Source organism: Equus asinus, chromosome 7, assembly GCF_041296235.1.
Source record: "Equus asinus isolate D_3611 breed Donkey chromosome 7, EquAss-T2T_v2, whole genome shotgun sequence".
Taxonomy (NCBI): domain Eukaryota; kingdom Metazoa; phylum Chordata; class Mammalia; order Perissodactyla; family Equidae; genus Equus; species Equus asinus.
Genome location: NC_091796.1, coordinates 62,006,466 through 62,019,273, shown reverse-complemented (window position 1 = coordinate 62,019,273; position 12,808 = coordinate 62,006,466). Strand labels below are relative to the sequence as shown.

Here is a 12,808-nt window from a genome sequence, read left to right as displayed (position 1 = left end):
GCTTATGTGGCAAACAGCTGGTGCCTTCTGCTGGAACATAACCAACAGCATTGCTTGTCTGTTGTGGAAATCGGAGCTTAAAATTTTGGTAAAGAAATGAAAGTATTCATACTCTAATCTATTATAGTTTGTAGTGATATTTTGTTTTCTAAAAGCTCAAAATGCAAAACATAAAATACCATCAAGTAATCAACAGAATGTTCAATGTTTACAAAGATTCATTAAAAAAACTTCAAAGAAGAGAACCAATGAATCCAATTTACATTTTAAACTATTTAATAGAGGTATCTGTTGTACATGTCGCTTTAGTTTAACATAAACACAAAGTTTCTCTCAGGAAACACTTAACCTGAGTTGGAAATGAAATCTGAACTGAAGAGATTTTAATCACAAAAGTAATTCTCCTCAAAATATAAGCAATGACTGCCAGCTGAGGAGCCTCCCTGAAGTTCAGGGCTCAGCCCCAGGACAGGAATGAGGGAAAACGCCTTGAAGGTCGAAAGCTCTGCTGAAGTCGCAGGACTGCACTTGCGGGCCGTGAAGGAGCGCGAGCTTTCTCAGACATCCCCGGAAGGAGGTCTGGCTGCTCAGGCAGTTTTGTCTCACATCAGCTGTTCAGGAAAGAACAAAAGGTAAGTGTTGCTTAATTTTGTTAAATGATAGCACATGGATAGCACGATAGGAGCAAAAATAATCTCAAGTGGCTTCTGTATAAAAACTAGGATAGTATTCTTCCACTTACGTGGCTTCAGTGATAGCATGTCAATGAAAACTTCTAATATGTAATAATTTTAAGGCCGAGTTGTGACTTAAAAAATCATAAAAGAGATGTTTATTTTATTATCATTTGTAACAATTACTTGAAATTCTGGAATGCATAACTTAATCCAAAATCAGTGTGAGAGGGTAAGACAATGTTTGTCCTCTAAAATGATGACCCACCCCAAATGATTCCCTGCTCTGGGAGTCATCTAGGACGATTCGCCTCAGTCAAGGCATCCAGCTTAGTTTACGTCACACGCAGTGTTCTCAGAGTCTTACCTAATGATCCATTTATGTGTGTAGATTATTTTAATTTTTCCAAGACTTCCTAGGTATTTGAAATAGCTTTTCTAAAATGGTAAAGGATTTGTCACCCGAACCATGTATTTTTCTTCATCTCTATGCTATAGTCACTTGAACTGAGGCTTCTCCCAGTGCCAATGCCCCTTGAAAGCGAACGAGCAGACCAGACGTCCGCACGTACCAGGATAGCCACCCACATAAATGGGATTGTTGGTGTCTGCCGAGGTGGACTGCGGATGTGGACTTTCAGCACGAACTGCGTTCCCATCAACGATCAGAACCACGCGGTGTTTGCTTTTGTTAGCTTGAAGTGTGTGCCATTTCCCATCGCAGACAGCACTGGTAGCTTTGGGCTCGTATGTGGCTGTTACCCTTCCAGCGCCATTGTTAACATGAAACAAGATCTAAACAAACAACAGACACAAGTGAATATCTTGGGGAATTTTTCCATATTTAAGGAACACAGTCCATTTATATAATGCTCTTGTCGTGGATAAAATCTAAGATTCTGCTAAAAAGGAGGGCTCACTATGAAAAACAAATAATAGTTCTGAAAAACAGCCTCTTAAAGGATTCAGATGCCATCTTATTCCTCAAATTTCAGAAAGAGCAAATGAGCACATGCATGGGAGCAGGCTGAGCCACCAGCTTAGCACTGCATCCTCAGCTCAGTGCTCATTTTCAGGACAGCAGGAGCTGGCAGTTTACTGAGGGTGTCAGTTCATGGCAGTCACTGGCACCCATGAAGGGAAATTTACTAACTCCCTTCTGACTACAGATGCCCCACCACAGCGAGCGGTAACACAGAAAAACCTGACCTGCAAAAGATGGGAGAGAAGAATCATAAGTATACTGTTGTAAGGTTCTTATGCTATATGGGAAGCTACTCAGTATTAATTATTTCAAGATAGACTGTGACAAACTCAAGTTGTGTATTATGAACCCTGGGAAACCACTAAAAATGTTTTAAACAATAAATAATAAGCCAATAATAGAGGTAAAACTACATCAGAAACTACATTTTTTTGTAACTATTATACTTCTGGTAACATTTTTTGAGACGTCATGTAAAATATGCAAAATTTTTCAAAATTTTTTTAAAGTACAGATGAGGAAAAAGCTGGGTCCAAGCCACAGTGTAAAGAGGCAGCAATATGATGTAGAGGCAGTTTTGTTTTGACACGAGGATGAAGTGAGAGGGGAGAAGAGGCAGAGAGCAAAAGGTCAGATGGGACTTCCTTCCATCGGCCCCACGCCCATCCTAGGATATCCTAGGAACCAAAAACCCAGTGCGGGGTAAGTAGAAAAATACTACAGCATAGAGACTTGTTCCTTGCCTTCCCAGAGGCAGTAGCTCAAGAAGATTCTAGCATCTTGGTCCCACAACAACATGAGTTGAACACAGTGCAGTAGAAATGGTGGCAACATGCACTTAGGTAGAGAGAGAAGCAGAGAGACCACCGCCCTGCTTCCCCATGGCCTGTGAGTGGCACGGCAGACACTCCCAAGTTCTCATCCCACTCTCTGGGGCACATGGAAGGTGGCTGCAGGTGAAGGGGCAGCACGCTCATGACAGCTGGGATGGGAAGCCTGATCTGCAAGGGGTGTTGGCCCAATCTCCAGGAGCCGTTCCCACGCACTGGCACTGCTCCTCTCACTCCTGAGACCTCAGATTGCTCCTTGCAACCGGCCATGGACAACTGGCCTAGTGGACAAAAGACAGAGGCTGTGCCTGAAGACCGGGAGAGTTGGGCTCTCTCCTCAACTGCTGGCAGGAGAGAGCCCGCAGAAAAGAAAAAGAGCAATCAAGACTCCCTTCCCTCACATCTTGCCTGCACCCAAGTGGCCCCAAAGGGGAGAGGAAGAAGAATGAGAATCAGAGAAACTCAGAAGGAGGCAGTTTGAAAGCAGTTTGATACATGCAAGAAACCTGGATGAACCACCAGGAAATGAAGCTGAGTGTGCAAAGCCAATCTCAAGAGGACATACACTGCATGATTTCATTTCTGTGACACCCGTGAAATAACAGTTAGGTGGAGAACAGCTCAGTGGTTGGCAGAGATGAGGGAGGCAGGGGGAGGGAGTGGGTGTGGCTGTGGAGGGGCAGCCCGAGGGCGCCTGGTGGAATGGTATAATTAGCTTGATTGTGGTGGGTACACAAAGCCACACACGTGGTAAAACTGTGTAGAGCTGCACACACACGTACATGTATAACTAGCGCCACTGTAAAAACTGTGGATTGTGCCAAGGTCACTTTTATGGATTTGATGTCCTAGAGATACGCAAGATGCAAACACCGGGGGAGCCTGGGTGAGGGGTGCATGAGGACCTCCTTGTACATTTCACTGCAACTTCCTGTGAATCTATAATTACTTCCACAGAAAAAGTTAACAAATATTAGGGAGGGTGACAACTTACTTTCAGATGGTCCAGGGAAAAAAGTTCTTTGACGTAGTTGCAATTTTGCTTTAAATTTAATTTCAAAATTATAAAAGAAGTTACTTTTAAGAAACTTTTTAGGATTATCTATTTTTTAATATTAACTGAACCTTTCCTCCATTCCATTAAAGTGGATAACTGGAAATTGGATCTAGGTATTTCTACTGTTTCTCAACTGCTCTGTTTCCGACACTGGGTGAGGAGCAACCCCATTAAGATGAAGCACCTACCTTGCCATTTACAATCTCCAATCCGATGGCGTCCACTTTGGCACTGCTGATGCCCAGGAGGACGCCGTTCTCTGAGGAGGTACGGAACTCCAGGGTGATGTTCACGTCTGATCCGACTCTGTAGCCTTCTTTGGCTGAAAACACAAGGATGGCCCAGAGGAAGGGGTGAGCCCTGCTGGCCCAGGAAGGCCCCGGCCCAGAGAGGCCACGGGCTGCTGACTGCATTCTGGCTCCCAACTGAGGGTCAGGACACCTAGTTCTAGCTCTTTCTCTGGATCCAGCGCCATCCCCACGAGCAAGTCACCTCTGAGCCTCAGCTTCCACATCATTTTTAAAAAAGACGTGCAGTCAGCTGGGCTAAGCCAGACTAGAGCCGAAGGAGGCACGTCCTCTCATCTAGAGCCACGCAGGGCAAGAATCAGTAGGGGCTGATCCATATAATCCCTTCGCCATCTATCAGGGAATAGTCCACTTTACTTTCCCAACATCTCCGTACCAGTATCTGATCATTTACTGAGTGTATCAGTCAGAGTGCACACTAGCTTTTTTTAAAAGTGGGGATTTAATCGAATGAACCTTTTATTCAGGCGACAGAGAAGCCGAGCTGGGGATATTCTGATAGCAGGCAGTGGCTACCACGCCCAGGGCTGAAGGAAGGGTGGGAAGGTGGTGGCCAGGGTGAAGGAGAGGGGTGTGCTCGCTTCCCCCTCCCTCCATCTCCCGCCCAGCCCTCCGGGGAGCCTGAGGCTAAGAGCCAGACGCAGGTAGTCCCTGTGACGGAAGGCAGAACACGCCCTGGTTCTGAGTGCAAACAGGACGTTACCTGGCAAATCAAGTCCCTAAAATGCGGAGGGACGTCAGATCCATTCCAAGGGCCTGTTCTAAGCCCCCAGGCATTTACACTCTAAGGCAGCTGAGAGATTTAAATTCCACTACTTCTAATTGGTTAAATTTTCAACATCTAAATGGAGTTTATTTCTTCATCAAATCTGACTTGGACTTGGCTGGCCGGTCTAGACATTTTATGCTGCTGATTTTTAGTTCAAAGGCCCCCTTTAACTTGAAGAGTGAGAGCATGGCTCACACAAATTTGGGGAAGGTACAGATGATGTCAGCACCACACGTTCCCCTCTGTCAGGAGCTGTACCACTCCCGGGGGAGGCAGACTCGGCCAGGCGGTTGGGACGGCAAACAGGTGAGAAGTCTCTTACATCAGAAGTTGAGAAATGAGAATAAACTGGAGCACTGAACTAAATGTGGTCAGGCTGCAGCCTTGGCCGGTGGGTCCTGTCTGATCACAGAATTCTCGGATCCGCACTGTCCTAGAGTGCAGGTGAATCCCAAAGACTTCTTTCAAGATTGTTGATAATACATACCAAAGGCTGCATAGCCACTTCCTTCAAAGAAAGTTCCTTCCTGGGCCACCGCATAGCACCTGGTTACTGCAAACGCAGACACTGGGCTGTCCTTGTCCAGCTGTTTGCTGTTCACTGTCACCTCCCCAATGCAGGCAGGGATGCTGTGGGTGATCTAAACCAAGTGATGTGAGAGTGGATGGGGGCTATCATGAGAAAGGCAACGGCAGATTTTTCCTATACTTCAACAAAACACATTCAAATATGATTTTTTGGTTTTTAAAATCTAATTGCTGCAATATTTCACATGAATGTCTAACATAAAGCTACTATTTGAGTATCTTTGCTAATAATGCAGTAAAGGTATTTTCTATTATTTTGACTAAACAGTGTGTTATTTAATCAAGAAATCCAGAAAGTGGAGTTTTCAGGGGCCAGCCCCGTGGCAGAGTGGGTAAGTTCGTGTGCTCTGCTTCCGTGGTCCAGGGTTTCGCCGGTTCGGATCCCGGGCGTGTACCTAACACCACTCATCAGGCCGTGCTGAGGGGGTGTCCCACATGGCACAACCAGAGGCACTCACAGCTAGCATATACAACTACGTACCGGGGGGCTTTGGGGAGAAGAAAAAAAAAAAGAAGAAGGTTGGCAACAGTTGTTAACTCAGGTGCCAATCTTTTAAAAAAAAAAAGAAAACAAAGAATGCGGAATTTTCTAATTTGCAAATACAGATTCACTGGACTTTCCTGTGGCCAAGTGGCTGTGGAAAGGGAAATATTCATTAACTAACAGGCAGGTCAGGCTTTAAGGGGAAGCCCCAATACACAATCTAGGCATGTGGTCTGAAAGGTTTGCATCTTGCAGCCAAGCCCCAGATCCAAACAAGATAAGTTAAACATCAACATGTTCCTCTACAAAATAAACCCAGCCACAATGAAGGAAATGGGCCCTGCAGAGGAAAGGCGGCTCACGTGTCCAGTGTCCCTGGGCCTGTAGTCAGAGGGCAGGCCGCCCAGGTACAGCTTCCCTTCCACATCCAGCGCAGTCCCGTCTCCCACCATGGGCACCATCGGGGAATCCTGGCCGTCAACTGTCACGAAGCCCTTTCTTTTCAAATACTCTGTCTTAACCTGGAGCAAAATGAAAACATGCATAATTGTTAAGGGATCTGAGAAAACCGTAACAGATGCTTGTGAGCAAGGTCTGTCCGCTGTGGCTGTGATGACCTGAATGAAACCCTCAGACTGTTTGTTACACAGTGCGTGCTGAGAAGAGACCGAGCCTGGCAGAAGACAGGAAGCAGGCACAGGTGAGAGAAAGTGCTCCAGAGTCCTAGTTATAAGACGGCAAACGCCAGGCTCTCAGGTTTGGCCCCCTCATGCCCCCGGCGGGCTTCATTTACTTCTTGTCAAGTTGACAACATTTCTCGTACCTTTCATTCATTCCACCAAGGTTTGCTGGGTGCCCCTTAGGTGTCCGGCACTGAGCTAGGTCTGGGATATTTCAGGAAGCAGAAAAGGTCCCTGCCTGCAAGGAGCTTACATTCTATAGGGGAGATAGCAGACACAAAGCAAACTAGATGTCACAGGGAGTAACTTCACTCCAGGGAAATGGAGCGGACACAGAGGATGGATGGAATAAAGCTCAGGCGAGTGATCACAAGCTCCTGAGAGCATACCGTGTGCCACTTGCCGTCGTTGAGCAGCGCGGGGTGGGAGACCTTTGTTCTGCCTTTCCCAAGGTCAAACAGGAAGTGGAGGCGGCCCCCCAGCAGCTGGAGGGTGGCGTAATCAACGTGGTTCTGATGGGCCATGTAGTAGATCAGACCGCTGGAGGCAAACGTTCGGAGACTGAGCTGAACCGAGAGCCTGGAGGAAAACAAGAGCCAAGCCCTCAGACAGGAATAAGTTTTACCTTGTATTTTTTAAAATAAAGAGAGAACTCAGTAATTATTTCAACATTTATATTTAACATCTCAGGCGAGAGTCATCCATTCCTTCCTTCATTTATCCATCCACTCATTCAACTCACGGTTACAGGACCTGCATCTGCCAGGAAGTGTGCTAGGAGCTGAAGCTAAGGCAGTGCACAGAGGAAGCCCCTTCTCTCACGACACTAGCACCAGAAATACATCAGAGAGTGAAAATTGGGTCATGTAGAGGCCAACGGTGGCTACCTTACATAGACAGGGCAGGCCACTCTGAAGGATGCTATTTCAGCTGAGGTCTCTGACAGGCGGAGCAGGCCCCACAAAGCTGAGCAGGAAGGGCCTGCAGTTTGTTTTTAGACACACAGAGAATGTTAAAACAGTGAACTGATTATGCCGGACAGCCAGGAGTCCTCAAGTGTGGCCACGTGGGAGATGGAACCACACAGGCTGGAGGCAAGGTTGCGTCTGGGTGTCCTCCCACAGAAAGAAGTGCAACGTCACTAAGGCACAGGGGACAGGGAAAGGAGAACGTGGCTCCATCCTCAGGGATGAGGGGTTCTGACAAGTCACAGGAGGGTTTTAAGAAGGGGAATGGGCATGATTGATTTACATCTTAAAAAGAATCTCCAATGTGAAAAACAAATCAGATGGGCAAGGTGACAGCAGAGGTCAGGCAGGTGGCTGTCACAACAGTGCATAGAGGCAGGAAGGTGCTCAGACCAGGGTGATGGTGGGGAGGCAGAGGGGGTGAATAATTTATAAAATGTTAGCATCTGTTACAGTTTTCTCAGATCCCTTTACATTACGCATGTTTTCGTTTTGCTCCAGGTTAAGATAGAGTATTTGAAAAGAAAGGGCTTCGTGACAGTTGATGGCCAGGATTCCCCGATGGTGCCCATGGTGAGAGACCAGACCGCACTGGATGTGGAAGGGAAGCTGTACCTGGGCGGCCTACCCTCTGACTACAGGGCTAGGGACACTGGACACATGAGCAGCATTTCCTCTGTGGGGCCCATTTTACCTTCAAATCTCTAAACTGCCTTAGAATGTAAATTCCTCGAGGCTTAGAACTAGCCCTTGTAATGAAGAAGCAACAGGACTTGCTGATGGACGGAATTTGGAGAGTGAGGGAAAGAAAATAACAACCAGCAGGTTTGGGCCTGGGGGAACCAGGTAAACAGTGATGATGTCCACAGAGATGGCAAATACCAGGACAGCAGGTTTGAGTGAAGACTGAATTCTCTTTTGGGGTGTTGAGGTCAAGGAGCCTGTCCCACTCCACCTGGAGATGTCGAGTAGCCAGTTGGGTATAGGACGCATGAGTTCTAAGTGGAGGTCAGGGCTAGAGATGTGGTTGTGGGTGCAAACAGATAGTATTTTAAAGCCATTGGAATATAGAAGGCCAGCCTGGGAGAATATGTGGAAGGGGCCCTGGGCCTTCTATGACAGAAGAGGAGCCTGCAAAGGAAACTGAGGAGGGGCAGGCAGGGAGAGAGCAGGACATCACGGGAGCCTGGGCTGTGACAGCCAAGGATGCTGGGAGGCTAAGCGTGCGTGGTGCTGCTGAGGGCCCAGCAGAGAAGGCACCCGGGGTGGGGCCCAGCAGGGCTCGGGTGACTGTGGTGGCGGGCCGGGTGGGTCGGGGAAGGAACGGGAGGTGAGGTGAGGCAGGCCACCACGTAAGGCAGCTCTTTCAAGAAGCCTTACTGTGAGACAGGGCCAGGACACTGCGCATGTTTTGGGGGTGCGTGAATTCTCCTGGAGAGTTTCTGTTTTAAAAGTGAGAAACTGCTAGAGGGAGTGGTTACCAGCAGAGACGCTGCAGCCTCAGTGCCTGGTCTGAATGTTAGCTCTGCTGTGTGCCTATGAGCAGATGACTTAACTTTCCTGTGCCTCCATTTCCTGTCTATGAAACTACGGTACTAATACCTTCCTCACAGGATAATTATGGAGTAAGGTAGGGGGGTGTGTAAAATGCTGAGACAGTCTCTGGCACAGTGTTGGCTTCTCTTCTATCACTGCTGCTGATGGGGGCACAATGCTGTCTGCGTGCCGATGGGAATCGTGCATGAAACGGAGCAGTGGGTGCCGCTGATGTTCTGGAGGGGAGAGAGGTGACGGGACCTGGAGGGCTAGCAAGGGAACAAGGACCCTTCCTGCGTGGTGGCAGGGGAAGAGGCGGAGGGTGGGGCAAAGGCAGGGGGTGCTCTCATGGTGGGGGACAGACTCAGGAGTTCAACCTCTCTTCTCAATGAGGCAAGTCACCAGCTGGGGCGTGAAGAGAAGCTGTAGGGATGTACAGCGTTTTCAGACCAGAGAAGCTTGAAAAATTAAAACTGTATTCGCTCCCCATGTAGTTTGCAGGTTTCATCTGAGATTCGTAGCAATGGCTATAACGTCGAACCAGGTAGGAAAGAGAGGGGCATTTCTGCGGCCTTGACCACCAGCTTGGGTTCTGGCCTGGATTAGGCCAAGTGCAGGCTTCACCTGCGGCCACAGTGGAAGAGACAAGAGGATGAAGGAAGTTTGCAGGGAACATGTGTAATAAAGGCAGCAAACCTATTTGGGTGGGGAAAAATTGTGGTGTGGGGGCTGGAGAGGGGAGTGATGAGCATGAGAAAGCATGAGGGCCTGGAGGCCTGGATGCAGCTCAGGAGCAGCTGGAGCGGGAGGTAACGGTGTGCAGATGCGGAGAAGGCTGGTTAACAGCATGCGGAAAGTAGAGACTCGGGAGGGAGGATAGACACAGGAAGAGCCAAGGGTACGGCCACAGGGAGAAGCGGCTGAGCAGCAAGGAGGAAAAGACCCCCAACACATGGGAGCCAGAGGACTCGAAAGGTCCGGCCTTGGGTGGCTGCAGAATTCATGGAGAACAACGGCCGGAGTGGTAGGAAAACGACCCCGAGCCCAGGTCTGAGGAGGGCGTGATGGGGCGGTGGTCACAGATGAGGACAATAAGAGGTGCAGAGCAGAGCAGAATCTGAAGGCGTGAACTTCCCATGAGCTGGAGATTCAAAGGCGGAGGGAGGAGGAATGTGGAATCCGGAGGGACCTCGGGCGGCTCCAGGCCTCGAGACCTGTGGGACGTGAGCTGGCTTCATGGAAGAAGAGTCCTTGGGGACAGGCGGGTGTGAGGGCCAGAGGGAATGTGCAGATGGGTGTGGCGGTGGCACCAAGTTTTAGGAAGCACAGTGAAAGAGTGTGGGTAGACAACTTTATCAGATTAGCGAGAGCTTACAGCAGAATGGGGCTGAAAGTCCAGAGGATGATAGATGCAGAGGCCTTGAGATTCTGGAGTGAACAGCGAGCTCCATGGATACTTAGGGGCTTTCCTCCACACACAGAGAGGAGCACCCAGCCACCAGCAAGAAGGGGTAAAGACCAACCACAGGACCCCGCTCCACCACGTTGTAGGCTCTGAGTTGCACAAAGGCTACATTCCTCTCTTGCCTTCTCCCTGCTGCCAGCTGGTTGCCAGTGGAGCACTCCAAAATAAAATACAAGAAGCTTCTTCTGGAAAAGACCCGCTGCTGAAGAATGCCTCCCTGACTCATCTAGCAACGAGACGCCTCACGAGGACTTGAGAACAAAGCCTACCTCTTTCTGACAGATGACTCGTTGAAAGCCAACACGAAATGGCTGCCTTGTGTGAGGCCAAACTGGTGAGCATTGGGGACATACTCTGGGGCTTGGTCCGGGGCACACCGTTCCTGCAAGAGACGCACACAGACCCTCAGCCACGCACAGCTGGGACCCCCACTAACACATACAAGTTTTTTCCATGAACAAAACATCTCAGAAGCAATCGTATCAGAACACTAACCACCACAAATAACCACAGTGTCTGTACTGCTTTAATCTTCTTTGCTTTAAAGAATTCACTCGCCATCCTTTTCTCTCTCCAAGAAGGCAATCAGAGCTCCTGTTTTTCACCTCATTCTCACTCAAGTTCACTTAAATTGCAAAGAATTTCCATCGGACCTAAGGGGCAAAGGCCGGCAGCTCTAGGAAGAGCCCGTGAATCTGAGCAGCTTCAGGAGCAGCTGCAGCACTGCCCCAGGAAATGGGAAGTGCCCCCAGGGACAGGCCCCGCAGGGCCTCTGACTCCTCATGGACAGGAGCAAAGTGCAGCCAGGAGGAGCTGGGCTGGCAGGGGCTCTGCTCACCCCTCCACATGCCGACTCCAGACCACATGAGGCCTCAGACTCAGTTTTCCGGCTTGGGGTAGGCAGATGCTACCAAGAGAACTGTCTTGAACCCAGAGACTGGCCCTGCTTAGAAGGGACTGCTTTGTGCATGACTGTGCCATCATCTAAATAATTAGAGTGCATGCTTTCAAGCAAGGAAACCGAGAAATCAGAAAAGAGAAAAGAAAATGAAAACTAACAACTGCCGTTAAAAATATTTCATCAAAACTGGCTTTTCCTAGATGACTCAAATCTTTTTTTCTTAAAGCAACAATATGTACAATGGCTTACATAAATACCTATTTTCATGTTTCTGACTAAACCCCAAGTAACAGTGAGTCCTTATAGGAACTCGGCCAAAAAATTTGCTGTATGGCAGCCAACCGAGGGTGCCAGAGCGCTATGACCTGCAATCCGGCAACACCATGCCATGCCATCTGCACGTGTGCTCGGAGAAGCACTCCCCGCCGGGCCTGCTCTGCTGCCCATCACAGGGACAGCCCCTGTGAAAAATGGCTCCTCTGAAAAATGGCTTCCAGCCGCTTCTGCCAATGGAAGGCAGTGCTGGGAGACTGGAGGCAGGTGAATGCACGAAGCCCCATGTTACTCTCTCCCTTGCAGCTCCAGGTGGCCCCCTGGCAGAGCCTGTCTTCTCTGTGCTTTAGTGCCCACCAGGAGACCCTCTCTGCTCAGAGTCGCTGCTTCCTTGGCAGCCCTGCTCCTAGGCTCAGGTGGCGTCTGTCATTGCTCCAGTGTGCTCAGTCAGCTTCCCAGCCCCTCTGTGACAAGGTCCCCATTTCAATATCCTCTGGGCTATGCTCTTGTTTCTGACTGGACCTGCCCGAAATGATTTGAGAAAGCCTCTCTTACTGGGCTCGGTAACGGCCGGGGCTCGGGCAGGAGCGCCTTGTCCTCTCCATGAAGAGCCGGCAGAGGCCTTTCTGCAAGAAGGCAGGTGTCCAAGTCCACTTGTTCATAGCCAACTGCACTCGTGAAATCCAAAAGTCTAGACACAAGCAAAGTGTTTTCAAAATCAATTAACAAGCCAACATATGAACAAATGTCATCTGATTACTGAACACTTAAAATCCATTAAAAACCATTAATATATTACTCACAGAGTCACCAAATTGACCACCTTTTTCAGTGACTGGAAGTCCACATATCCTATCTTACATCTTCTCTTGTTTGATTCCTCTGCCTGAAATGGCTCCCCCCACCCCAGCCCCATGTTGTCCACGTGGCCATTCCTGAACATTCCTCAAGAATCGCCTCAAACGCTCTCTGCACCCGCAGCCTGGGCCGGGCTGCCTCAGGGAAAGATTCTGTCTCTGGCCCCCAGCACTGCACAGTGGCCTCCATTAAACCTTGATTTCTTTCTCACAGGTTCTGTTTGCCAGGAAGTCGTAAACTACACTGGTCATAAGTCCCTTTACTCTGCAGCCTTTGTAACCCATCCCCTCTCCGTGCACACCCTACTGGCAGTTTCCTAGGACCCAGCTGCGAACAGCACAGAAACATTTCTGCCCTACTGAATTCCCAGCCTCATGGCTTTCAGGAGCAAGAAAATGCCTAATCAATCAGTTAATTAACAAACAGACAATT

At 48.9% G+C, this 12,808-nt stretch overlaps 1 protein-coding gene across 2 annotated transcripts in view; it reads right to left on the bottom strand.

Moving 5' to 3' along the window:
* Positions 1 to 256: 256 nt before the first annotated feature.
* Positions 257 to 12,808, bottom strand: part of LAMA1 (laminin subunit alpha 1) — a 148,057-nt gene continuing 135,505 nt past the window's right edge. For both annotated transcript variants that reach the window (XM_044773411.2, XM_014851864.3), the window contains exons 56-63: positions 12,074 to 12,209; positions 10,614 to 10,726; positions 6,765 to 6,954; positions 6,058 to 6,216; positions 5,111 to 5,264; positions 3,735 to 3,868; positions 1,247 to 1,469; positions 257 to 611 (exon numbers count right to left, since the gene is read on the bottom strand). In XM_044773411.2, the coding sequence (XP_044629346.2) occupies positions 451 to 611; positions 1,247 to 1,469; positions 3,735 to 3,868; positions 5,111 to 5,264; positions 6,058 to 6,216; positions 6,765 to 6,954; positions 10,614 to 10,726; positions 12,074 to 12,209 (1,270 nt within the window). In that variant the 3' untranslated portion in view covers positions 257 to 450. The remainder of the gene's footprint in view (positions 612 to 1,246; positions 1,470 to 3,734; positions 3,869 to 5,110; positions 5,265 to 6,057; positions 6,217 to 6,764; positions 6,955 to 10,613; positions 10,727 to 12,073; positions 12,210 to 12,808) is intronic.